The sequence below is a fragment of the Bombyx mori genome, chromosome 4, assembly GCF_030269925.1.
Source record: "Bombyx mori chromosome 4, ASM3026992v2".
NCBI lineage: Eukaryota > Metazoa > Arthropoda > Insecta > Lepidoptera > Bombycidae > Bombyx > Bombyx mori.
The window spans coordinates 6,469,016-6,494,594 of NC_085110.1; the positions used below are offsets into that span (position 1 = coordinate 6,469,016).

Below are 25,579 nucleotides of genomic sequence, written 5' to 3' on the forward strand. Positions count from 1 at the left end.
TCGAGAACGGCTGAACCGATTTGGCTAATTTTGGTCTTGAATTATTTGTGGAAGTCCAGAGAAGGTTTAAAAGGTAGATAACATTGAAAATGCTCGGAATTAAATAACAATAACAATTTTGTTTTTCCTTTGATGTGTTCCCCGTCGGACAGATTCCTTTTGTTTGTTTTAAGTTTATTTTATACAAAAGTTTTGGTCTTTTATTTGTCGATTGAGGCACTACGAAGTCTGCCGGTCAGCTAGTAGGTATATAATTTTTCTCATGAAAATTGTTCTCGGTTGGTTTTCACCAATGGCTTGCACGAATGACATCGTGTAATAATGTACTTACCGGTGGTAGGACGTCTTATAAGTCCGAACGGGTAGGTACCACCACCTTGCCTATTGCTGCCTATTAGTAATGCGTTTCGGTTTTAACGGTCGGGCAGCCCTAGTTATATGTGAGACCTTTAGACTCATGTCTCAATGTGGGTGGTGGCATTTATTTATTTATTTTATTTATTTATACTTTATGCACAAAACAAAACTTGTACACAGGCGGACTTAATGCCATGCGCATTCTCTTCCAGTCGACCATAGGGTGGTGTAGAGATAATGCATGGTAGGTGCATTAACAAAAGAATAACAAACAACAACAACAAAACAAAAAAAAAGAACAAACTAATTATGTAGACTACAGCCGTAGCGTTTAAAAAAAACCAAAATTCTATGAACTTATTTATTAAAGAATTACAATTATAACAATTAATTAAACTAAGATGCTATCGAGTGGACTTGGACGATGTCAGTACCGAAGTGGCGCCAGCGGGCCCCGGCCCGGGCGGCATAGCGACGCTGCAGTGTCAGCACTTGACGCCAGTCGCGTAATTTTCCATGAACATGGAATGAGGTTGCTGCGTCGACAATTTGTGGTCACGTACGCCACTGGTTGCTAATTGCGAAATAGCGAATTAACAAAATGCATGTTACTAGGGTACGTAACACCTCCCCCCTTAGCTCGGCAACTATTTGATAATCTTGAGGGCAAATGTTGCCGGAATTCGGTCCTTCTTCTGGGGTTCTTCTGGACTCTCGTACGGGTGAAATTTTGAGGTTTCTTCGCGTGGCTTCTTTTCCAGGGTTATGTTGCAAGACTTGTGCCGATGAACAGCGATTACAACAGCTAGGACAATCGCGCCGCAGAGTGCTCCGTAAAAAGGTATTGTCGTATGAAAGAGTGCTTGGTTCGTGACGTCACTTTGTTCTAGGTCCACAGGATGTTGTTGGATTATATCATCTTGGATTTGGTGTATTTTCTCCAGGTTCAAGGAGGTGAGCTTGATATGAGGTCTAATGGGTCCTGTGATTTTTGCATCCTTCGGGATTTCAGTTATTTTCAGAGGCTGTCCGTTGATCTGATCATTATTGTTTGCCAGTGTTAGTCGTCCGGTTCGCAGCTTACAATTTTGCGGAATGGTAACGAGATAACTTCCTTGAAGCGTACTGTACTCCAGGCGTTGACAATGAAGTTCGATCTTCGTGGTCTCGGGGAAAATAAGGACGTAATGCTTATCGTCTAGTTGTTCCATGGCTTCTTTAGTGAAAGAAACAGAGGTTGGCTGGCATGAGGTGTTCATGGCTTGATTGTAGATAAGATCGTGGATGCAATCAGGATCATCTCTTGGCTGGTGATTTATATTTTCCTCGCAGAGGTAGTACCTGTTGTACTTCGGGCATTCAGCCTCTATGTACATGAACGCTTTCTTATTTGTTGCGATGAAAGGATAAGGAGGGATGAAAGTTAATTGATGCTTATTAGGGGCAATGGTTAATTTATATAGTTCGAATTCATCCGGAGAAATTACAGGAAATTTAAAGACAATAACTATTTTCTTTCCTACATAATAATAGCCTGGTTTTATAATATTATAATATTCTCTTAAATCTACGTTTAAAATACGGTTTTCCGTATATAAATTTCTTAACCTATCTGTCATATTACTTAACGTATCTATGCTTATCATACTATGGTGTGTGCTTGATGCACGGATAAAACTTAAGATATTTTCAATCCTACATAATTCGTTATATAAATCCTCAATATTTTCACTAATGATAGCTAATAACTGGGCGAATTTAGCATATTTAAGCAGATTACTATCGGCATATATTTTACTGTCTAATAACCAGCTTAAGGTAACATTAATTTTTTCCTGATTCTTTGCGATTTCGGAAAGTAGCTGTGTATGTTCGGTCATCCATGCTTTGTTCAGACTAATATATTGGTTAAGCTCGGATGATAGCTGATTATCATTATTTTGCAAAATTTTAATAGCTTTACTGTAAAGTTCGGCATCTGACTGGTCTAGGTTACCTGTAATGCTTTTAACAATTGAACCTAAGCCATCAATGAGACCTCTTTTTACACGATTGGGTTTGAGGCTGTTAATTTTAGAATTGATTTTAGTGATTTTGCTAGTTAGGTAGTTTATTTGCAGTTCATAAAGGAGATAAGTGTGTTCGTCTAGTTGGTCTTTAAAATATTTTAGTTGAGTTTGTACTGAGTCGAGTCTGTTGTCTACATCAGCTAATTCTATATATTGTAAAAAGGAATGATAGTGGGATACGAGTCTAGTCTGTCCGAGTTTAAAAGGTAAAAGTCCAGGTCCGTTCTCGAGGGTCTCAAGTTTTATCTCGTGTGCGGTCGTCAGATGTCGGGTCAGGAGGTTCAGTAGAATCCTGTAACAATCGGAAGTCTTTATGTGCACGTTTAAGTCGGGATTTAGCAATAGGGCCTCGTTTTTTCGATGTGTAGATATGAATTGGTAAGTCTGCTAGCACTCTATCTTGAGTGTACCTCGGGGCTGTTTTTTGTCGGGCTGCTATCGGGTTTTTAATGAAAACTTGTTGGTTAGGCTGGTACGTCGCTTCTGGTTCGCGGTTCTTATTTCTATTTTCAATGAGAGATGTACGGTTAGCAAGTGAGGTTTCATTTATGAGTTCATAAACTGTAGTCATTTGAGCTTTATGTGATTCCATGTACTGCTGCAGTAAATGGGCTGTTATGTCGATGTCGAGAGGGTCTCTAGGGTCAAAATGTCCCGTTATGATGTCAAAAGGGCGACATTTGGTGAAACTGTGAACTGAACTGTTGTAAGCTAATATTGCATAAGGCATTAAGTTTATTACAGGTTCATTTTTATGTTGTAAGCGAAGTATGCGAAGGTGTTCTAGCAAGGTTGAATGGAATCTCTCTACATTGCCATTGTCATTAGGTGTATGTGCTAGGGTTTTATGATGATTTATTTTGTGAAGTCGTATGAATTCGGAAAACAATTGGTTTGTGAATTCTGTACCATTATCAGTTACTATGGTTAAAGGTAGACCATGATGCGTGCAGAACTGCAATAGACCCTGTAATACGCTAATTGCTGTGCCGTCTCTCAACAGGTAAGCCTGTCCGTACTTAGAGAATACGTCAATAAATGTCAGGTATTTTTCGGATTGGGCGGTGAACAAGTCCATATGAACTATTTCGAAGGGTTTCTTCGGGGGTGGTACTATGCTAAACTGCTGTTTAATGGGTGCGCGATCGTATTTAGCTTGTCCGCATATGGTACATTCGTTTATGAATTTTGTAATTTGATCTTTCATTTTCGGCCAGTAATATTTTCGCGAAAGAGCTAAATAACACTCGTTTATTCCGCGGTGGTTAGTTTTTCCATCGTGATAGTGGCTTATTATTTCTTGTTGCCGAAGGTACTCTTTCACATTTTCTAATTCGACCTTTGTGAGTAAGAGGTTCATTGCCGAATTTCTGAACGTGTCTTGAATTATAGGTATAATGTCGTACATGCTTAATGTTGGATTAATAAGGAGGCCAGTTTTTACTTTAGGATTAACGAATTCTTTAATGGCGTTTATGACGTCTTCTCTTAAATTTGATTGGGAAACTTGTATGGATATGCGAGTGTGCGTTTCAAATGGCTTACTGACAACGGGTCGTTTTTTGATGTCTCCGACCACTGTTATGCATATTTGCTTATAGAATTTATTCAGTGGTTCGTCGGTTATGGGAACCTCTAATATGGGGTTTTCATTACTGGTATGAGCTGTGGCGGTGGTTGAACCAGTGACTGAGGGTGGTTTTTCTGAAGGGTTCGCTATCATGGAACTTACATCTTCGTTATGTATCTCTACTCGCGAGAGGGCGTCAGCGTTTGTATTAATTTTGCCCTTTTTATAGACGATGGTGTAGTCATACTCGCTAAGTTTAAGTCGCCACCTGGTCAAACGTGAGTTAGGCTCTTTAAGGTTCATAATCCACTGTAGTGGTTTATGGTCCGTTATTATTTTAAATTTTCGGCCAAATAAATATGGTCTAAAGTATTTGGTGGCCCACACGATTGCTAGTAATTCTTTCTCGATTGTACTGTAATTCATCTCGCTTTCATTTAAGGTACGTGAGGCGTAACATACAGGTCTATCGGAGCCTATGGGGCCCTGTGACAATATAGCTCCTAAAGCCACGTTTGATGCGTCAGTTGTTAAAATAAATTCTTTTGTAAAGTCAGGGTACTGTAATATTGGGTCGTTAGTCAAAAGTTGCTTACACTTTTCGTAACAGTCTACGTAGTCTTTACTAACGGTTATAGTCCGTCCTTTCTTTAAGCACTGTGTGAATGGTTTCGTTATTTTAGCAAAGTCGGGTATAAATTTTCGATAATATCCTATAAGTCCGAGGAATTGCTTAATTTGTTTTGTGGTTTTTGGTATCGGGTACTTTTGTATGGTGGCAATTTTGTCGGGATTAGGTTTAATTCCTTCGTTGCTAATTATATGACCTAAGTAGGCTGTTTCTAATTTTAAAAATTCTGATTTGTCCATCTGTATTTTGAAGTTGGACTCACGAAGTCTCTGAAACACTTTTTCGAGGTTAACAAGATGTTCCTGTAAAGATGTGCTAAAAACGATGATGTCATCAAGATATACTAGGCATATAACGTTTTGAAGACCTTTCAAGACGTTATCCATAACTCTTTGAAATGTAGCCGGAGAATTTTTTAATCCCATCGGCATTCTTAAAAATTCAAAATGTCCGTGTTCTACATTGAACGCTGTTTTTGGGATGTCGTCAGGGTTCGTCTCCACTTGGTAGAATCCGCTTGCCAGGTCCAGGGTTGTGAAATACTGGCACTTACCTAATTTATCTAGAACGTCGGATATGTTTGGTATCGGATATTTGTCGTCGATAGTTTTTTCATTTAGCTTACGGAAGTCTACTACTAATCTCCATTTTTGTTTTCCAGATGCATCTGCCTTTTTAGGCACGACCCAGACAGGCGAGCTCCATGCTGAGTCAGAGGGTCTTATTATATTTTGTTGCAGCATCTTAGAAATTTGGTCTCTAACCTCCTCCCGGTGGACAAAAGGATAGCGATAGCTTTTTGTATAGATCGGAATTTCATCGGTCGTCCTAATGTGGTGTTTTATTTTATTAGTAAAGGTGAGCGGTTCACCCTCAAGATAAAATACGTCAGCGTACTGCGAGCAGAGGTTAATTAAATTCATTTTTTCCTCCTCATTAAGGTGATCGGTGCGTAATCGCGATAAGACCTGATCAACGCGACTACGACTTTGTTCGGTACGGCTGCACTCGATATTAAACGTTAACGCTTCTATGGGGCGGTCCATTGAAAATATCATGTCGTTATGCGATGTGTTTTCGACTTCAATTATACCACGGTTTTTAACGACTGTCGTGATGCATTCGTTCACCACACAGTTGTTCAGATATTGCTGCGGGATATAGACTTCGCCGTCAGATGAATTTATTGGAATTCTAACTAGTTTACTAGAGTTAGCCGGTACGATGTCTTCGTACAGGTTGACGTTGCGAGAATTGAACATTTCAATAGGGTTGGTAGAATTGTCTGTAATCAGTAGGTTGTCTTTAAGGTCGATTCTAGATTTCCATTTAGTCAGCAAGTCTAAACCAATAAGTCCGTCAAAAAATTTGTGGAAATCGTAGACAAATAGTTTAATAGGTCCCGCGTCGTTAAGTTCTGAAAAAGCTGGTATAGTGATGGAAAAGTCGTTCCTACTTGTAGCGTGGACGTTCGTTACTTCGAAGGGGTCATATTTAAGAGGTATATTTGAATAGTATTTTTCCACCGCCTTAGGGCTTATAAAAGATTGGTTTGCGCCTGTGTCGATTAATATGTTCAGGGGTGGATTTTTAATTTTTAGGTACGGTAACTGGCGTTGAGTTTGTAAATTTAATTCTATTTTAACAGTTTTAATGGGGGGCTCACGGGAAAATCCTGATCCGAATGATTAGTAGAGGGTTGCGCTTCGGCTCCTATACTACTTATTTCGTTAACTTTATTTCCGTTTGGTGGGCAGTCATTTATTGTAGGGTCGTAATATTCGTATATTTCATAGTTATTATAGTCAGCGTCATAGTTAGTGTAATCTATGTAATAGTTAGGGTCATAGTCGTGGGTATAGTAGTCATTGTCGGGGTAGTAATAACCGTCATTATTGTAGCATTCGTTAATGTTCATCTCTCTTGTTTTAAAATAATTTGTTGGAGGTGGGTTACCTGACTTACTCCAATCATGACCTGTGAGTGGAAGTTGTTTTGCCACGTAGTGACTAATACCACTCATAGGTTTCGGTCCCTGGTTCCGCTGAGGTAGCCTAAATACGTTGCTACGGGGGTTGTAGTTTGGTGGGTGCGATGCGAACATTTGCTGCGTGCGTGATGGCATGTTAGGCATGCGCTGAGGGGCGTTAAATTTGAAAGCAGGTTTCCAGTGGTTATTAGGTCCTGGTGGTGGCTGTCGCTCCCAGCTCGGTCCTGGGTTCGGTCCGAATGAAAGCGGTTTCGGCATGGCTACCGGAAACATAGGTGGTATCTTTACAGGTGGTGTCGGTGTAGGCTGAATAAGGTTGCGCCGTTCAGAGGTGAACCCGTTTCGCTGTTGTAGATACATTATGTTAAGTTCTTCCTGTACAAATTCCAGAGCCTTTTCAATGGAGGTCGGTCTCATGCAGCGTATGCGAGATCCCAAGGGTTCCTTGAGGCCTCGAACAAATGCTTGCATTGTTAGCTTTTTATACAAGTCGCGTTTTGCCTCGATGGTTGTGGCAATGCTTTCGTGTAAAGTTACGTATGTCATGAGAGTGCTGAATAGGGTCTGGCATTTGTCGTAAAACTCCTGGGGGCTACTGTTTCCCTGTGTTAGTAAGGAGAGGTCATTGTATAAAGCGGTCTCATCTCTTTGGTCTGAAAAATTATTAATGAGGGCAGTACGGATACCTAACCAGTTCTCTGGTATGCCATTTGAATTTATGGTCCTGGCGGCAGGACCAGTTATTTTATTTAATATACCGTTTATTAGGCTGAGGTTATTTAATTCGTTGCCAGGATCTGTTCTTATATACTGTGTGACGATTTGGTCACAAATTCTGATAAACCTAGTCAGTATGTTCGGATTGCCGTCGAACTCTGGCACTGGGCGAAGGGCCTTGTAGATTTGGTCCGGGTCTACGGCCATTTCTAATTTATAACTTACGTTAATATCTAAATTTCTATTTAAATCGACGTCTCTCTGTCTACTACTAATCTGCCTTGAGGAGACAGATTTTTCACCGTAATTCTTCGGATGAAAAATTTTGGACTTGGATTGACAAGGAGGCAACACAAAAAGAAGGTTCAAGTACTTACATACGATATATCATTTTGGTCTTCTCACGTATCGATTTCCAGATACTCCGCCGGCTGTGTCTTCACGATTCAGGTATTCGATAAGGGCTTGATAGCACGAGCAGCGACTATACGGAGTCGGCAGAATCAACGATTTCTGGAGTTCTTTACCGCGCCGCGCACTGCTTCGAATATCCTACCGACTGCGCCAATTATGTAGACTACAGCCGTAGCGTTTAAAAAAAACCAAAATTCTATGAACTTATTTATTAAAGAATTACAATTATAACAATTAATTAAACTAAGATGCTATCGAGTGGACTTGGACGATGTCAGTACCGAAGTGGCGCCAGCGGGCCCCGGCCCGGGCGGCATAGCGACGCTGCAGTGTCAGCACTTGACGCCAGTCGCGTAATTTTCCATGAACATGGAATGAGGTTGCTGCGTCGACAATTTGTGGTCACGTACGCCACTGGTTGCTAATTGCGAAATAGCGAATTAACAAAATGCATGTTACTAGGGTACGTAACAAACTCAAACCAAAAATCTTCCTTAAAATAACATCACAGTATTTGACCTTTTTTTTTACATCTACAACGTAGATGTAAAAAAAAAGATCAAATGATCAAAAGATCAGTATTTGACCTTTTTTTTTACATCTACAACGTAGATGTAAAAAAAAAGATCAAATACAACAACCCATCCACCATCTACAACGTAGATGTAAAAAAAAAGATCAAATACGGTAGGTAAAAAAGGTTTTCCGAATGAACTGGTGATGGGGCGTTTTGTTAGCTCACACGGGTAGTTTTTGACCACCCTTCGAAGTTTTCATTATCACTAATGTTTCTCTCACACCTATATATCAAGGATCAAGTATAATCAAAAGCAAAAATTGGTGCGTGTGCAACTTGGTGCACGTGAAGGAAGTGAAACTTCATTTGCGGTCAGTAGTAGTTTGGTTTCCTTAGTTCTTCGTCCGCAAATCAAATTTCTCTTGTAATAGAGAATGCTATGTTTAAGAGAAACGACTCAGCTTGCTTTGGCCTTTCCCTCTCTTCACGGTCGAGTGGTTCGCGAAACACTCTGTCTATTTTCTCACTCTCACTCTTAAATTGTATCTTTTCTATCTAGCCATAACGTATCTGTCGCGAGTTAAATTTCACGCTCAACGCGTCTAAAGAAGTTTCACTTCAAAAATATTCAACTCTTTTTTTATACATAGATTTAATATTGGTATAGAATATGTGACACAATCCACGTCATTACGGATCCTCCCGATCCATTAACGGTGCTTTACCTCAAGCACCGGTCACCGTCCTCGTCGAACCCAACGACGAGCAAATTGACCCATAGACACAGCCCACTGAGTTTCTCGCCGGATCTTCTCAGTGGGTCGCGTTTCCGATCCGGGGGTAGATTCTGCGAAGCACTGCTCTTGCTAGGGTCAGTGTTAGCATCACTCCGGTTTGAGCCCCGTGAGCTCACCTACTAGTTCAGGTTACGCTGAAATAGCCTCTCAAGGCTATCAACTTAGGTAGAAAAAAAAGATGTGTGGTGTCGTGGGACACCGGATAGGAACGAAATTCCTTATTATAAAAATATTAAATTTAAGTTCTATTCGAGGTATAAAGAAAATAAAACTGGAGGTTTCGCAACAACCCACGGTTATTCGGTAACGTGCGAACTTATTGTGGCACACTTCATTCCCGGTTGATTGCATAAGAGTTAATGTATTGCGCAACGAACGCTCTCGATCGTGGTCAATGAATGACAAAAAAATATGTTATTTTTTGTACGTTATTACAAAATTAAGTCGTACACTGTGTGCATTACTAATAAAAATCTTACATTACGGACGTTTTTTTCCGGTTAGGGTATCCCTCCGCATCGTCTCATAAGGAACTTCGTTCCAAAAAAAAGTGACATGATCCTATGTTTGTTTGTTTCAGTGATGGGGCGTGGTGTGCGGTCGAGACGCAGGAGAGCGTCACGGTGTCGGGACGCGTGGTGGCAGGCGGCGTAGCGCGGCGCGGTGGCGGGTGCGCGCGCGGCGGCGCATGCACGCCACCGGCCACACGGACCGCTCGGGCGGCGGCGGCGGTGGCGGCTCCTGGCGCCTCCCGCCCGACGAGACTCTCCAAGTTGCCGACCCCAAGTCTGCCAAAGAGGAGGTACCATTCATCAATCTGTTTCTCAAAAAAAAAAAAAAACGACAACTACTCTTCACGGCTAAATCATTAGAGATAGTATAGAAAAGGATAGTTGCGATTGGGTATCTTTACCCAGGCTCTTGCCTCTCAGCGCAATTAGGGCCAAGTGATTTAAAAAGATAGGAGTTCAACATAATATAAGAAAAGTTCCCAATTCAATATATTATATTATATTTTCAATATATAATATTTGTTTCTTATAATTTCATCGTCAACCGATTGTTGATAGAATCTAAGCATAGTTTTTGTTAACGACGCCCTTATTTGAATGATATAAGCAAAATTTATCACCATTCCCTATCACCTTAACTTAGTTGAAAATACCAACAAAAGGAATTTATAAATCACGAGATGAATATACAAATGAATATGTAAAGAGACCTTTGCTAACAACTCCAATATTCCAAGTTCGGTATTTCACTTCCTGTAACTAAATCTACCATTAGTTACCAAACCGAAGTTATAGACAACCTTGCAGACTATAAATAGCTACGTTCACCTTGACTCTTAAATTGTACCGTGTGCTGTCCCATCCTGAACTTCTATGTTTATATTTCCTATTGATATTTTTGGACCGACTCGTGTTTGATAGTAGGGTGTTTTATTTCGAATATTGTTCCAAAGAATCATGCAATTAGGGCCAGAGTTACCTGATAATAGATTCCGAATTTATCTACGCGACCAACTGGTACTGAGCTACTGATATTTGCTTAGCATCAATTTCTAAAGAATTAGTTCCGACGCCCTGATATAAAGGTAGATTTGATATTTTAAGAGGCACACCGAAAATAAGAAGATAAGAGTAAAAAAGGACAAAGAGAAATGTTGTTTATTTTAACACGCTTTTATTAGCTTTGTATTTGTGTATGTGTGTATGGAATTTTTTAAAGTCATTTTCACTAACTTCAAGCCTCCGTTTTAAGTATTTAAACTACATATATCATCTGTAAAGAAGAGGTGAGGAGAGAGTGGTTTTTTTTGTTTTTTTTTATTGCCTAGATGTGTGGACGCTCACAGCTCACAGCCCACCTGGTGTTATGTGGTTACTGGAACCCATAGGCATCTACAACGTAAATGCGCCACACACCTTGAGATATAAGTTCTAATGTCTCAGTATAGTTACAACGGCTGCCCCACCCTTCAAACCGAAACGCATTACTGCTTCACGGCAGAAATAGTCGGGGCGGTGGTACCTACCCGTGCGGACTCACAAGAGGTCCTACCACCAGTAAAAAGTGTGTCAGTGTCCTAATAATACTTGAATGGACTGTGGGAAAGAGGATATACGAGAGAAGGGTGTGAGTGTTGAGATGAGGCATGTTAGGCCTGAATGGAAAAAGAGGACACACTACGCGAGCCCCGCATAGTGCGATAAGGACAAGAAGAATAAAATATTTCATCTATAATTTATACGAAAAATAATAAGGCCGTATTTAGTTTTACTAAGGGAAGATCTCGCTATGTAACTACAATAGATATATTCTGAAGTGAACGATAGATCGTGGAGCCTAACGTTCTGTTATGAGCATCCGAGCTTGCAAATTGAAATGGTCGTAGTACCGCACCATTGAACTTGACAGCTTTTCATGGAACAGAATCTTATTTCTCGGTCTTTTTTTAGATTTTTGATATCGGTATTTTATTATGTGATATTCACAGGATTCTTTCGGTGGTGAATGAATGTGGTTTTTTTTTTCATTTCTCAATTTTTTATATGATGTTTAGTAGGATTTATGTAAAGCTTAAAAAGTAATTTTATCAAACGCATACATTTTGTAAAACCGTTACACAGCTTTTTAATGTACAATGTATATTATACAAGTTATCTAATCGTGTAGTGTTTAAACTAAGCTGTGAAATTGTGTTTGTGTAGTCTAAATCTGTCTAATACTAACAGAGTTCTAAGCAAAAACATTTCAAAAAATCAAGTTAACGATAAAATTTAAAACAGCGAGCGGGCGGCCGCGTTTGCCCCACCACTCCGCAGCCCCGCACACCTGCGAGAGGCCGCGTATAGCTGCAGCGCTTTAAGCGCTTTACTATTCAGCGGCGCCATTAAACGATTATAATAATTTAATTGAAATATTTTGAACAAAAATTTTGGGTATTTTTCTCTCGCTTTGCTGCCATGACGCGATTGTGTTCGGCTTGTATGAGGGAGATCAAGGACAATAATTTTGTGAAATGCATTGCGTGCAAGGAGTTTTGTCATCTACTTTGTGTTACTACCAAGGGAAAAAAAATATGCAAAGATCCAAACTGGACATGTCCCAACTGCATCAGCAAGAAACCCAAGGGTGATAATACTAACACACCTATTCGTTGTGCAGATTATGATAATCAGTCTTCTCCGTCATGGGTAACGCAACGTTCGCAGTCAAAAGGAAAATTATCGCCCAGTCTTAGTGAAGACAAATCTGTTTGCCGCTGCTTGTCAAGGGAAGACATAAGGGATATTTTGCAAAGTGAAGTCAGACAAGTTTTAGCTGTTGAAATAGCTGACTTAATAAAAAGCACCATTACACCATAGCTACGTGAAATTGATACCGATATTTTTGCATTGAAAAATGAAATAGCTACATTTAGGGAATCCATGGAATTCATTAACTCAAAATTTGAAGATATTAGGACCGAGATGAATAGCAAATTTGAGCTAACAACACGCCTCCAAAAAGAAATCACTGAGTTGAATGCCGCAAACAAGGAATTGAATCACCGTCTTACTGATATGGAACAACATACACGCGCCACTAACATAGAGTTACAATGTATTCCAGAACACAGATCAGAAAATTTGATATCCTTAACCAAACAACTTGCCAAAACAGTCAAATTCGATCTAGATCCCAATGACATTCATATGTGTGCAAGAGTTGCAAAAACTAACTCATCATCATCGCGGCCAAGATCTATAGTCGTCAAATTGAGCAGTCCACTGACTCGTGATGGCTTCTTGGCAGCGGTTATAAAGTTCAACAAAACTAATCCGTCAAATAAATTAAACTCGGCGCATTTGGGCATCGGTGGCGAGAAGAAACCCGTTTTTGTGGCTGAACATCTTTCTCCTCACAACAAGGAACTTCACAAAGCGGCCAGGCTTAAAGCCAAGGAGTCTAAGTATAAGTTTGTTTGGGTAAGAAGCGGGCGGATATTTGTCAGAAAATCTGAGTCTTCGCCTGCTATCATTATTAAGGACTTTACATCGGTAAACAATATCATTTAATCTTTATCTTTTTTTTTTTAATAATTAATTTACTCTTATTACTATATGTAGAAAACAATGTCAACTAAATTTAAAATTCACTAATATAAACTGTTATTATCAAAATTGTAGAGGCTTGAATACCAAAACTAATACATTGTACACGAACGTATCCCTTAATCAGTACGATATAATAGTTATTACAGAGACTTGGCTTCAAAATAATGTTAAAGATAGAGAATTGTTTGATGATCGTTATATTGTATATAGGCGAGATCGTGATCTAACAAGTCTTAAGTCCAAAAAAACGGGTGGGGGTGTCATAATTGCAATTAAGAAAAATATTAACACATTTAGATTGCACGAATTTGAAAGTAATAATGGGATTGAGGATTTGTGGATTCAGCTCAGCTTTAAGAAAGCCGATAGACTTATTAAAGTTTGTGTATGTGCTATCTATATACCACCACCAGTACACATGGCGGAACTTGAGCAGTTTGTAGAAACAGCGAGCGCTAACCTCTCAAATTACGACCATTCTTTAGTTTTGGGAGATTTTAATCTGTCTAACTTATCCTGGATACTTGATAGTGACAATTCTATTGTCTTACAAGATTCTTCATGCCCATTTTATCACATTATGACCGAATTTATGGCTACAAACGGCCTGAAACAACACAATCTCGTAAAAAATTATAAATCTAAAATACTAGACCTAGTTCTTTCATCAGAATCAAATTTATCCGTCACTGAATCTGACGACATTTTAACGTCAGTCGATAATTACCACCCCCCATTAGAATTTTTTTTCACAATAAATTCAGACAATTGTCTTGATCCATGTCAGTTACCAAGATGTAACTTCCACAAAGCTGATTTTGATACAATTATTAATGAGTTAAAAAAAATTAATTGGTCTGACTTATTCTCATCTTGTAACAATATAGATGAGATAGTCACACAATTTTATGAGATACTTCAAGGTATTATAGGTAAATCGGTCCCAATGACTAAGCCTAAATCCAACAAATACCCTGTTTGGTATTCTAATAATCTAGTTAGGAGACTTAAAGAAAAAAATAATATAAGAGCACGATTTAAGAAATATAATAATCCAATGGACAAAATAGCCTTAGATATATTAAAAAGCAGGACGGAGCAGTTGATGAAGCAGTGTTTTAGCGATTATTGCATAAACATTGAAGAGAATATTGCCAAAAACACTAAGTATTTTTGGACCTTCATAAAACAAAAGCGCTATGGTAGTAGCGATTTTCCATCTAATATGTATTTAGAAGACAAAAATGCTACTGATGCGAGTGATGTGAGTGACCTATTTGCAAAACATTTTTCATCCATTTACAGCAAATGCAAAGATTCTCACATCACTGATATCTCCCCTAATAATACTTTAGATTCTAAAGTAAGTTTAGAAAATGGCTCACTTTCGTTAAACACCCTGATCATACCTGAGTCGGAAATATTGCATAAGTTAAAGAAACTAGACTTAAATAAAGGCCCAGGTCCAGATGGTTTGCCTCCAATATTTTTGACTAGATGTGCTAGGCAATTGTCGTTACCACTAACATTGATATTTAATGAATCTCTTCGATCAGGGCGGTTCCCTGACTACTGGAAAACTGCTAGAATTGTCCCTATTCACAAAGACGGCTCCAAAAATAATATTAAAAACTACAGACCTATATCAATTTTATCAATTATACCAAAGATATTCGAATCATTAATTTACCCGCACCTAAATAATTTAGCTAAAGTGTCACTAATAGAACAACAACACGGTTTTATACGCAAAAGGTCCACAACTTCCAACCTTGTAGCTTTCACGGATAATGTAACTTATCATCTTGAAAACGGTATCCAAGTTGACGCCATATATACGGATTTCAGCAAGGCCTTCGACAAAGTTGACCACGCAACACTAAACTCAAGACTTGCTTGTGTTGGAGTTGGGGGATCTGTTCTGAAATGGTTAAGATCTTATCTTACCAATCGTAAATCCCACGTGGTGGTTAATGGTGCTCAGTCTGCTGAATTCTCGGTTACTTCTGGCGTTCCACAAGGGTCACACTTGGGGCCTCTTCTGTTTTTAATTCTAATTAATTCAATAGTACAATGTTTCCACCATACCTCTTTTTATTTGTTTGCAGATGATCTCAAAATTATAAGGCCTATAAAAACTTTAGATGATGCTAAACTGGTTCAAGATGATATTGACAGACTTGCAAAGTGGTGTACGCATAATAAATTGCTACTTAATACTGACAAATGTTATCAGATCTCCTTTACCAGAAATAAAACACCGATAGAAACATCATACACAATAATTGGTAAATCACTCAAAAGAGTGGAATGCATTCGTGACCTAGGTGTTCTAATGGACAGTAAATTAACATTTAATGCCCACCTGGATAATATAATACTTAGAGCATCCAAAATGTGTGGTTTCCTAGCTAGAAATACCAAACAATTCAAACATCCGAAAACTAAGATTTTGTTATTTAATTCATTGGTTCGCAGTATATTGGAGTATTGCTCTCAAGTATGGTCCCCACATTACGAGGTACACAAAATAAGGCTTGAAAGAACTCACAAGAGATTCCTTAATATTCTTACATACAATATGAAAATGCATAGATCACTGAAATCATATAACGATCGCCTTGCTTATTTTAATTTGATATCCTTAAGCAATAGACGCAAATATCTTGATCTTTCCTTTTTATATAATATTTTAAACAATAATATAGATTGTCCTGAACTCTTGTCAAGAATCCAAATTTCTACCCCAAGTAGGTTGCCACGCTTAAATGTCTACAAACTGTTCACTCTGCGTCGATATAAAACCAATCTAGGCCTTAATGCACCCTTGACTCGAATGTGTAAGTTATATAACGACCTCCATCGTATATTGGATCTGGACATATTTGATCAAAACTTGTTTAGTTTTAAGAAAAAAATTAGAAACTATTTAGCTCCTAAACCATGTTAATTGTTCTCATGTTATTTGTTTTTATGTAGTTTATTGATGGATTTTTTCTTCTTAAAAATTTTATCTGTTTTATTTTTGTTCCTTTTATTTTTTGTTTTTTCTTTCAGATTTAATTAATTTTATAATCATTTGGTACTAGAACTAGATGTTAGTTGTGATTACCTATAATTAAGTGAGTGTTTCATTTGTTGGTGATCCATTAAATAAATAAATAAATAAATAAACAATGTATAAGTATAAATCTATTTTATTATGAAGTAAATTTTTATATTTACTGACAATCAAAAATATTCTAGATTTATATTAAACATATTATTATATTAGTCAAACTTGTCTCGTTTTACAGCCTCGACTTTAATCCAATCGCTACCAAAGAGACTCATCAGACATCTTCCTTCATACAGAATCATCCGCTAGGCTAATCTGAATATTTCCTAATAATTTCATCGAAATCAATCCAGATATTTCCAAGTCTACAGGGGAAATACATACGTACACACATCGACATTTAAATATGATAGACTGATACACTAATACCTAGTCTATACTAATATCTAGTACAGATGTTATTACTCTTAATTCTTCTTGCAAAGCTTCAACGGTTATATGTAGCTTTCGAATTTATTTTCAGGATCTGTACCAAGGGGATGGCCACAACTGGAGGAGTATAATATTTTCATTAATGGTCATAGGTTTTGTCATAGCCGGTATTGTGACTGCTATTTATTTATTAGGGTAAGTTACTAGAGATAATAATAATATAAAAAAATAAGACATACATAATCGAAATATTACGTTTAGTAACTTAATGTATTGTAATGGTAAGTGATCGGTGAAACTCGTATGCCTATGCGAGAGAGTCAAGATTAACTCCTTTTTAAATTTTTCCTACCTAAGCTGATAGCCTTGAGAGGCTATTTCAGCGTAACCTTAACTAGTAGGTGAGTTCACGGTGCTCAAACCTGACGACGTTGCTAACACGAACCCTAGCAAGAGCCGTGCCTCGCAGAGTATACCACCGAATCGGAAACGCGACCCACTGGGAAGATCCGGCGATAGACTTAGTGGGCTGTGTCTGCGGGTTAATTTACTCGTCGAGCCCTTCGTCGTAACGGGTTCGACGAGGACGGTAATCGCTGCTTGTGGTTCCTAAAAGCACAGTTAATGGATCAGCAGGATCCGTAATGACGCGTATACAATCTTGTTGTCTAGTTGTATCTATCGTTGAAGTAGGTACATAAATGTAAAACACCCTAATTTATTAAATAGGTTTTAAATAGGTTAACGGGTTCGACGAGAATGATGAGCGATGCTTGAGGTACCTAAAAGTACCCAAGATTAACACTGCCTGACAATAGCCAAGCGAGCATACGCCCCACCTGGTGCGAAGTAGTCAACCGTCACTCATGGACATCTGTAATACCACAGGAACAGCTGAGCCGCTGCCTACTGAAGATTAGAAATTGAATTTTAAATACTCTAAAAACGGTGAAGAAAAGCGTTTTTAATACCTACGCTTTTATTAGCTTCAGACGTATATAATATGTATGTTTGTAACGGAATCTTTGAACATGATTTTGACCCCCTTCAAAACGTCGGATTAACTCGAAATTTGGTACACTTATTAAGCACCGATGACAATACAATATTTTAAAAAAATGGAAAAAATATATTGAAAAAATTTCAATGCAACTAAAAATGAAAAATAAATAATAGTTTAAAAAAATTAACATAATACGCTTTTATAGAAAACCCAACTAAAAAAAAGAAAAAAAATTTAAAAAAATTTGAATAGTGAATTAGTGAATAGTGTAATAAAAAATGATTTTATTCTAAAAAATTGGTAACAGTAATTGGATTTTCTATAAAAGCGTATTTTGTTAGTTTTTCTAAGCTATTATTTACTATTTCAGATATGTGGACGAATTACTATATTGGTCGGGTCGTCGTATGCGTTTGGACGAATTTCTGCGGGGCGATTTGACCGGAGAGCGTTTGCCGACCACCTGGGTGAGCTCTCACCAGCTCGTCTACCAGGCCGACGACGGAGGTCTACTGGCTCTGGACACCTTCAACAACACGCTCACTGTGCTCGTGACGAACCATACATTGGTGTGTACATTATTTGTTTATATTAATGTCTTAGTAGACTCGTGAATGATGGTTGTGAATAAAATTTATTAGAAAACTATAATGCTCATCAATTAGGAAGGTAGGTTACTGGTTATTACAATTAGGAATGTATGGGCCTTTTAGATGAGCGATGCTATTTATTGTATAAACGATTATTGTTTAAACGTAGTCACAACTTATTTATCCGTATGCATCGTGACGTGACTATCGTCACCCACCTGGATACATGAGGTGGAAGTTGAGAGAGAGAGAGAGAGAGAGAGAGAAAGTATTTTTTATTGTACCATTTACGTTGTAGATGTCTATGGGCTCGAGTAACCACTTAACACCAGGTGGGCTGTGAGCTCGTCCACACATCTAAGCAATAAAAAAAAAAAAACAAAAAACAAATAAACAGTGCGAAACATTAAATACAAAAAAGTACAATTGGCGGTCTTATCGCTAAGAAATTCCAGTTGTTTTGTAAAAAGAGTGTCCCACCCTTCATATCGAAACCCGATAACTGCTTCGCGCCAGTATACTACTCACGTGGACCAGCAATATGCCCTATAGCCTATACATATGTGATTGCGCAAATTTATAAACCTTGCGCCGAATTAGCCCGTGTGCCGGTATTAAGTTTCGACCAACCGATGATTTTCACCAGAAAGCTCTATTTGGCACAATTCTAGGATTAATAACAAATTAAATGTTTAAGGTCATATAATCAAACATATCTGACGAACGTCTTCTTTCTGTTCATTTTTATCTAGTGTTCTCGAGTTCAATTCATAAGCTCCTTAATAAAGCTCTCGTGGCGAGCTTTTCATGGAAAATTTAAGAACCTTTATAAATTAATAAAAATGCGACCCGCCGCTCTTTAGCCGCTCTGAGAACATTTTTATCGACGTCGTCACGTTAAACATTCTTGTTTACGATTTAATTTCCTCAATATTTAAGAACATCCTTCATGTAAGCGGTAAGAGTAAACCGAAAACGACGATCCTACTACAAAATTTACGGCGACATTCTCGTTTTGCCGTAATGGCGTTATTATGCGAAGCAGCGACCGCTTCTGGAAAATGAAAGTCTCCAATCTCTCTCTTAAACGCTCTTGCATTTCACTAAAAATAGATTTCATCTTTTCAAACGTAATAATTGATTTTTTTTAATATCTTCAACGATTTTTTCCTGCTAATAGTATAATTGCGGAGCTGTTCCGCCAAATCAAAACCATTTTCATTATTTCCGCAGCAAGGTATTATAGTTAAAGAATAATTTGATTTTAATAACTTAATAATTTGCCGTTATTTGTTCAAAACGCGTTGTAACGTAATTTAACATTGTATTAATAATAAGTGTTAATTACCAATAAAAAGTTTTTAAGCTATTGCATAGCTTTTATCACGGGCTATGAGTGCGGCGACTGAATCAAGAAATTCCGTAACGAAAATAACCTGACACCCCCACTACGCCTACTATATAGCTCGCGTTCAACACATTTACACGTTGCGCTGGTGTAGTGTTTGTGAATAAGCGCGTGGCGTGACGTCGCACTGCATGAGCATCATGAAAAGTCTGCCCATCTCTCTCTCACAAGGTCTAGCTTATGAGTGTAAAGGGGACAGTTAATGTTTTGCTTTTGTTAATGTTTTTGAATTTAGCGTGGTCTTATTTTTATTATTGTTTTAATATTAAATTATTATTGTCTAATTATAATTGCATGAGTTGATAAAAAATGCTTTGCAATAGCTTTACCGCGGCAGTCCCCGAGTGCCACACGTGTTTTTTTTATTGCTTATATGGGTGGACGAGCTCACATACCACCTGGTGTTAAGTGATTACTGGAGCCCATAGACATCTACAACGTAAATGCGCCTCCCACCATGATATAAGTTCTAAGGTCTCAATATAGTTACGACGGTTGCCCCGCCCTTCAAACCGAAACGCATTACTGCTTCACGGCAGAAATAGGCAGGGTGGTGGTACCTACCCATGTGGACTCACAAGAGGTCCTACTACCAGTAATTTATTTTCATAGACCCAATAGATTTCTTTCACTTTCTCCTTCATTATATTTTGTGAAGGAGTGACCGATTATAAACCAAAATCTTGATTTAACGATAACATTTATAAAACGAACCGTAGCTTAATATATGAATTCAATGTCTGGAATCTGAGCAGGCTCGCAGGAGTTCAACGTTCACCAATTAAATAAACAAGTATTCTTCTTTAATACTGTACCGCAAAAAAGTCAGATATGCTAATGGACTTTTTAATTTAAAAAAGGAACGATCTTTTTAACTTTCGCGGTAATTGTATTAACATTTTTTTTTCAGAGACAACTAAACGTCCGATGGTACCAATGCTCACCGAATTTAAGATACGTACTGTTTCAACACAATATCAAAGAGGTAATATTAAATAAAATACTATTTATTGTAAACTCAAAAATCACAATATCAATTAACGGTGTTTTGAAAGAAAAATATATTTCTGGTTTAATTAAAAAATTGTCTTTTATATTTAATAAAACATTGTTACTGATTAAACTTTCGCATGGTTCCGATCAAGATCCCAACCCAATATAATTGCCAAAGGCGTCTATTGTGCCGTAAAACTTTTAATTCGTTTTCTTTTTCCAAAAAAAAAAAATCAACGGAACTGAGCTGAGAACTTCTCGCTCAATCAGTCTTGATTTCTAAAGGCGTCGCTTTTATCTTTTGTACCGCAGGTTTATCGACGAACGTTTACAGCGTACTATACCGTTTATGACGTTACCAACGAGTGAGTATCTTTGCTATCATATCTTATTTAACTCTTCGAGAGGTTAGGCAGATTTTTCCCAACACTACGCCCTTGAGAATATTTTCTGTCGCTACTGTGACCTCTAATTATTATCTTCAGACTTGGAATAGGAGTCTTATTCCCGATGGCCATTATTTAATTGAATATGCAATTTCGAAAAGGGCACATCTCTGAAAATGTAAAATGTTCAGGAAATTAAAAAAACTAATTATTTTCTAAAGCAGTGTAAAATTTTAAATATTAATTTTTGAGATATATTTTAGTGTTAATTAGCAATTGAAAATTACTGGAAATATTATAAAATGGGTGTAGGTAAGCCTCAAAACTACATGTATATGAAAAACGTATTTGACAAAATATGCGACATGTGCCCTTTTCGAAAATGCATATTCAATTGTTCTGACTAGATAATTACTATAAAAATTCTGTTTTTTTAATTACGCATGAACCTGAAAGTGAATACAACATGTCAACCTAAAAAGCAACAGAGAAACGTTATTCACAAAACTTTCACGAAACACCGAAAATTTCCAAAGCAATTGACAATAAAACACTAAAAAATCTTTTCGAGGGAAGGGAAAGAGCTTTAAAAGTCAATTTTAAATTGAGCCATATCCCGCAGTTTGCATTCTCTTCGCAATCATATCATTTTGAATTTCCTTTTGCCGGTCGTCTCGTGGGTGAAGAAATCGATTTGGTAGCAGTAGGTAGCTACGCGACTGCGACTTCCAATTTATTTCAAATTTTGCGAGTTGAATTTTAATGTAGCACAATTCGGCAGCAAATACAAATATGACAAATCGGTTTCTTCTTTTTAAATAATATATTGTTGCTGTATTTTGCGTGAACCACACTAAGTTAGTACTATTTTTAATACTTCAACGTTCAGATTAAATCAATTCTTAGGGAAAAATACAATACAAAGAAAATAAGAATTTTGTATGTGAAAATCCCTCAACTATTTCACTTTTCTATTCAGTCGTGTCAAAATATGCCTAATCGATAACTTTTATCTGACGATTAAAAAACAGCCCTACAGTCTTAAGATTCCTTTAGTCATAGCTTAGATATAACTAGGTCAACTTACAAAATATTTTACTTTCAATTTATATTATGTAACATTTTGGTATTTAAATTTTAGTGATTCATCATGAAGTTACATTTTGCTATCGTTTGAAACACTTAAATAATTTAGTTTTTCATTTCTCAAATACAAGTGACGTTACCGTCTACGTGTGAAAATGTAATTACTATGATGTAAATGAACTGTGGCGTGTTGTTTTGAATGACAACATAGTTTGTTATTACATAACGTTACTCAAAAAACATTCATTTTAATTGATTTTTTGTTTTAATAAATTTTAAAAGCTGTCAACACGAAAACGAAATTTCTATCGGCTTATTTATTATATGCCGATTTTGAATTTTAATTATGTTAGAGTATTTTAAATAATCAAACTATCTATATATTAATACGTGAAGCAAAAACTTTGTATCCCTTTTTACGAAAATTGCGCGGACGGAGGAGTATGAAATTTTCCACACTTACCTATAGAGAATATAGAGAAGAAGTGCACAATGCTAATATATTTTTTAAATAATGCATTAAAGATACATTAAATCAATAAAGAAAACATTACACACACTACATACCATGTATTTGACGCACACACGCATGCATACTATTTATTGTCAAACTTTTGTTCTTGACGTCTGTTGTCAAATTGAGAATAGATTAAATATTGTTTGTCTTTGTTAATATTTTTTGTAGTGTAGTCTTGGCGAAATTTGTGGTTATAGAAGTATAAAATACAATCATAATAGTGTACAAACTTACAATTCCAATTAATTATAGTCGAATTTCGACTACTGCGGGACCTCTGGTTCCCATAAATTCACAACGAAAGCCTTGTATTCTTTATTTCATTTCCTTTTATTTAAATATGTAAGATATCGAAGGGTGAGAGGCTATTTGGTTTAAGCGACTTTTTGCAACATTACAAGAGCGCCATATAAAGTATAATATTTGGAAAAAAATATTATAACAAAAAATCTTCTTCAGCTATTTGAATTGAGAAAATTAAATTGAAGGTAATTTTTCTTTAAAAAAAAACGTTCAGTTCCAATTCAATAAAACGGATCTTTAATTACAAAGAGAAATGCTGCGTATTCAGCGAAATGTCGCGAAAACCAAATAGCCTTTTACCCCACGATATGATAGACTGCTTCACTGTTTAGTGAAGTTAGTTTTCATTACTTAATTATAAACATTATTATTCCCAGTGAATTAGCACTGCGTTTATTTTCATAAAAGGAAATCGGATTTTTGGTTCTCTAGTCACCACATTCCACTGTTCGGAGAGGGACAGAGCAGCTGGGAGTGGCAACACGCGGCGTGGCTCGGTCCCGACGGGTCGCTGCTGCTAGCCGCTGACAACGAGGTGCTCGCAAGGCCCGGACCTCCCGCGCGGAGGGCACCCCTACTACGACTCACCAACGACTCCAGCCCTGGACGTATTTACAATGGAGTCTCAGACTGGTTGTATCAAGGTAACGGCGATTTTTAGTGCATTCAAAAAAGTACCTTTAGAGTGAAATGTGTGCCCCACACACCCGTTATCACTATGCGACTTCCCTCCCTTTTCTCTTCCTTATTGGGGGTAATTCTGAACGGTATTTGGAATATCCGGAACAGATATGTGAGCCTGCAGGACGTTATAAGTTGACGTGGGTATAGACAGATCTAGGTTCGTAAGGGACTTGAACCCAAGTGTCACTACTAAACTTCGCCTCGAGAAGCGGTCCCATCTACCGGTGTAATATCCTGTCATGCGGCCGTCAAGCCGGGGCCTAAGACCAGAGCGGATCGTGGCAATCATACTGGGGCCACTCATCCATGCTCTGCGCCAGCCTCTTACGCAACCTATACTCGAAGATCCACTGTGTCCTGCGCTCTATTCAGGCACTGCTTTTATTGTAGGCAGCGGCTTGGCTCTGCCCTTGGCATTGCTGAAGTCCATGGGCGACGGTAAGCACTCACCATCAGGTGGGCCGTATGCTCGTCTGCCTACAAAGGCAATAAAAAAAAAATCTCACTCCATTCTACCTCTCCCAATCCTAACGCTTCACCAAAAATAAATGTAGAAAAAACAATGGACAACTGGTTTCCTTTTTATCTTACCTTTGTTAGCTAATCCGAATTTACCGCTCGAAGCTTTTTAACTGCTTACTGAAATTCTACATTACGTTACGAATTATTCAGAAGATATCGTTCGAGGGGTAATTTTTTTTTGTTTTCCTTACCTTACCTTGTGAGTCCGCACTGGTAGGTACCACCACCCCGACCATTTCTGCCGTGAAGCAGTAATGCGTTTCGGCTTGAAGGGTGGGGCAGCCGTTGTAACTATACCTGAAAACTTTAAAACTCATGTCTCAAGGTGGATGGCGCATTTACTTTGTAAATGTCTATGGGCTCCAGTAACCACTTAACTTCAGGTGGGCTGTGAGCTCGTCCACCCATGTAAGCAATAAAAAAATAGTACATTGTGCACCAAGGGAGAAAAGTAGATGTAGATGAGAGTAAATGAGATGTCCTGCTTTTTTCCCGCGGCGCATAAAAAAACAAATTTTTAACTGTGTTAACTGTTTTTTAATTTTTAAATAAACGATTACTAATTGAATAAGAGCTGTCTGATGAACTGACGAATGACTCACCTTTGTTTAATACTTCACTATTAAATTTTATTGCCTTTTGTTTATTTCACTTTTACACTAAACACAATATTGCAAATTACCCGAGCACAACAATGGCGGGGAATTTTAGGTGCGCGAGAGCAGACGTAGACACTAACGCGCATGCGCACTTGTCAGTACCCAGGGAGGAAAAGTTACGCTTTCTTCCCTGTATAGCGGGAGGAAAAGTTAGACTTTTTTCCCTGTACAGCGCGGGAGGAAAACCGAACTTTCGGCGTAGGTAGGAGAAAAAAAAACAATATTTCAGAGGAGGTGACGAAAACTTCATCCGCGACATGGGGTTCGATAGACGGCACGCTGGTGATGTACGTGCAGTACGACGACAGCAGCGTGTCCGAGCTCCGGTTCCCGCGCATCGCGGAGGGCATCGGCGGCGCCGGAGCCTCGCGGACCGGCTTCCTGCTGCCCACGCTCAACAACACGCACCACACCGTTTTTCCAGATCATGTTACTATCAGATATCCCACGGTCAGTTATATTTTTATTAGCTCAATAGGGTAGAACATACAATTTATCTAAAAGTAGTTACCGCCATTGATGATCACCAAAGATGGGTTGTCTCGAGGCCCGTCCCGCGCCCCCGTAAGTTACGCGACGGCCCGATAATAGTAGATGATCACCATTAATGCCAGAGTACAAATCTGCGCCTACTATCAAATTCCACTGCGCCTTAACTCTTAGGAAATATCATAAAAGGGGCATACAAATATTTACAATACAACATAGGTGGAAGAAAAAGTGGAAAAATTCTCTAAAAACACATTGCTCTTGAAGTCGCTTGTTCCAAGTAA

At 38.0% G+C, this 25,579-nt stretch overlaps 1 protein-coding gene across 1 annotated transcript in view; it reads left to right on the plus strand.

The window, feature by feature from the left end:
• The window catches only part of LOC101742112 (inactive dipeptidyl peptidase 10), a 204,992-nt gene that overhangs the window by 165,683 nt on the left and 13,730 nt on the right, over positions 1 to 25,579 (plus strand). Inside the window, exons 3-9 of the mRNA XM_038010524.2 lie at positions 9,643 to 9,864; positions 16,747 to 16,850; positions 18,029 to 18,227; positions 20,567 to 20,641; positions 20,962 to 21,014; positions 23,374 to 23,585; positions 25,036 to 25,256. Of these exons, the coding sequence (XP_037866452.1) occupies positions 9,751 to 9,864; positions 16,747 to 16,850; positions 18,029 to 18,227; positions 20,567 to 20,641; positions 20,962 to 21,014; positions 23,374 to 23,585; positions 25,036 to 25,256 (978 nt within the window). The 5' untranslated portion in view covers positions 9,643 to 9,750. The remainder of the gene's footprint in view (positions 1 to 9,642; positions 9,865 to 16,746; positions 16,851 to 18,028; positions 18,228 to 20,566; positions 20,642 to 20,961; positions 21,015 to 23,373; positions 23,586 to 25,035; positions 25,257 to 25,579) is intronic.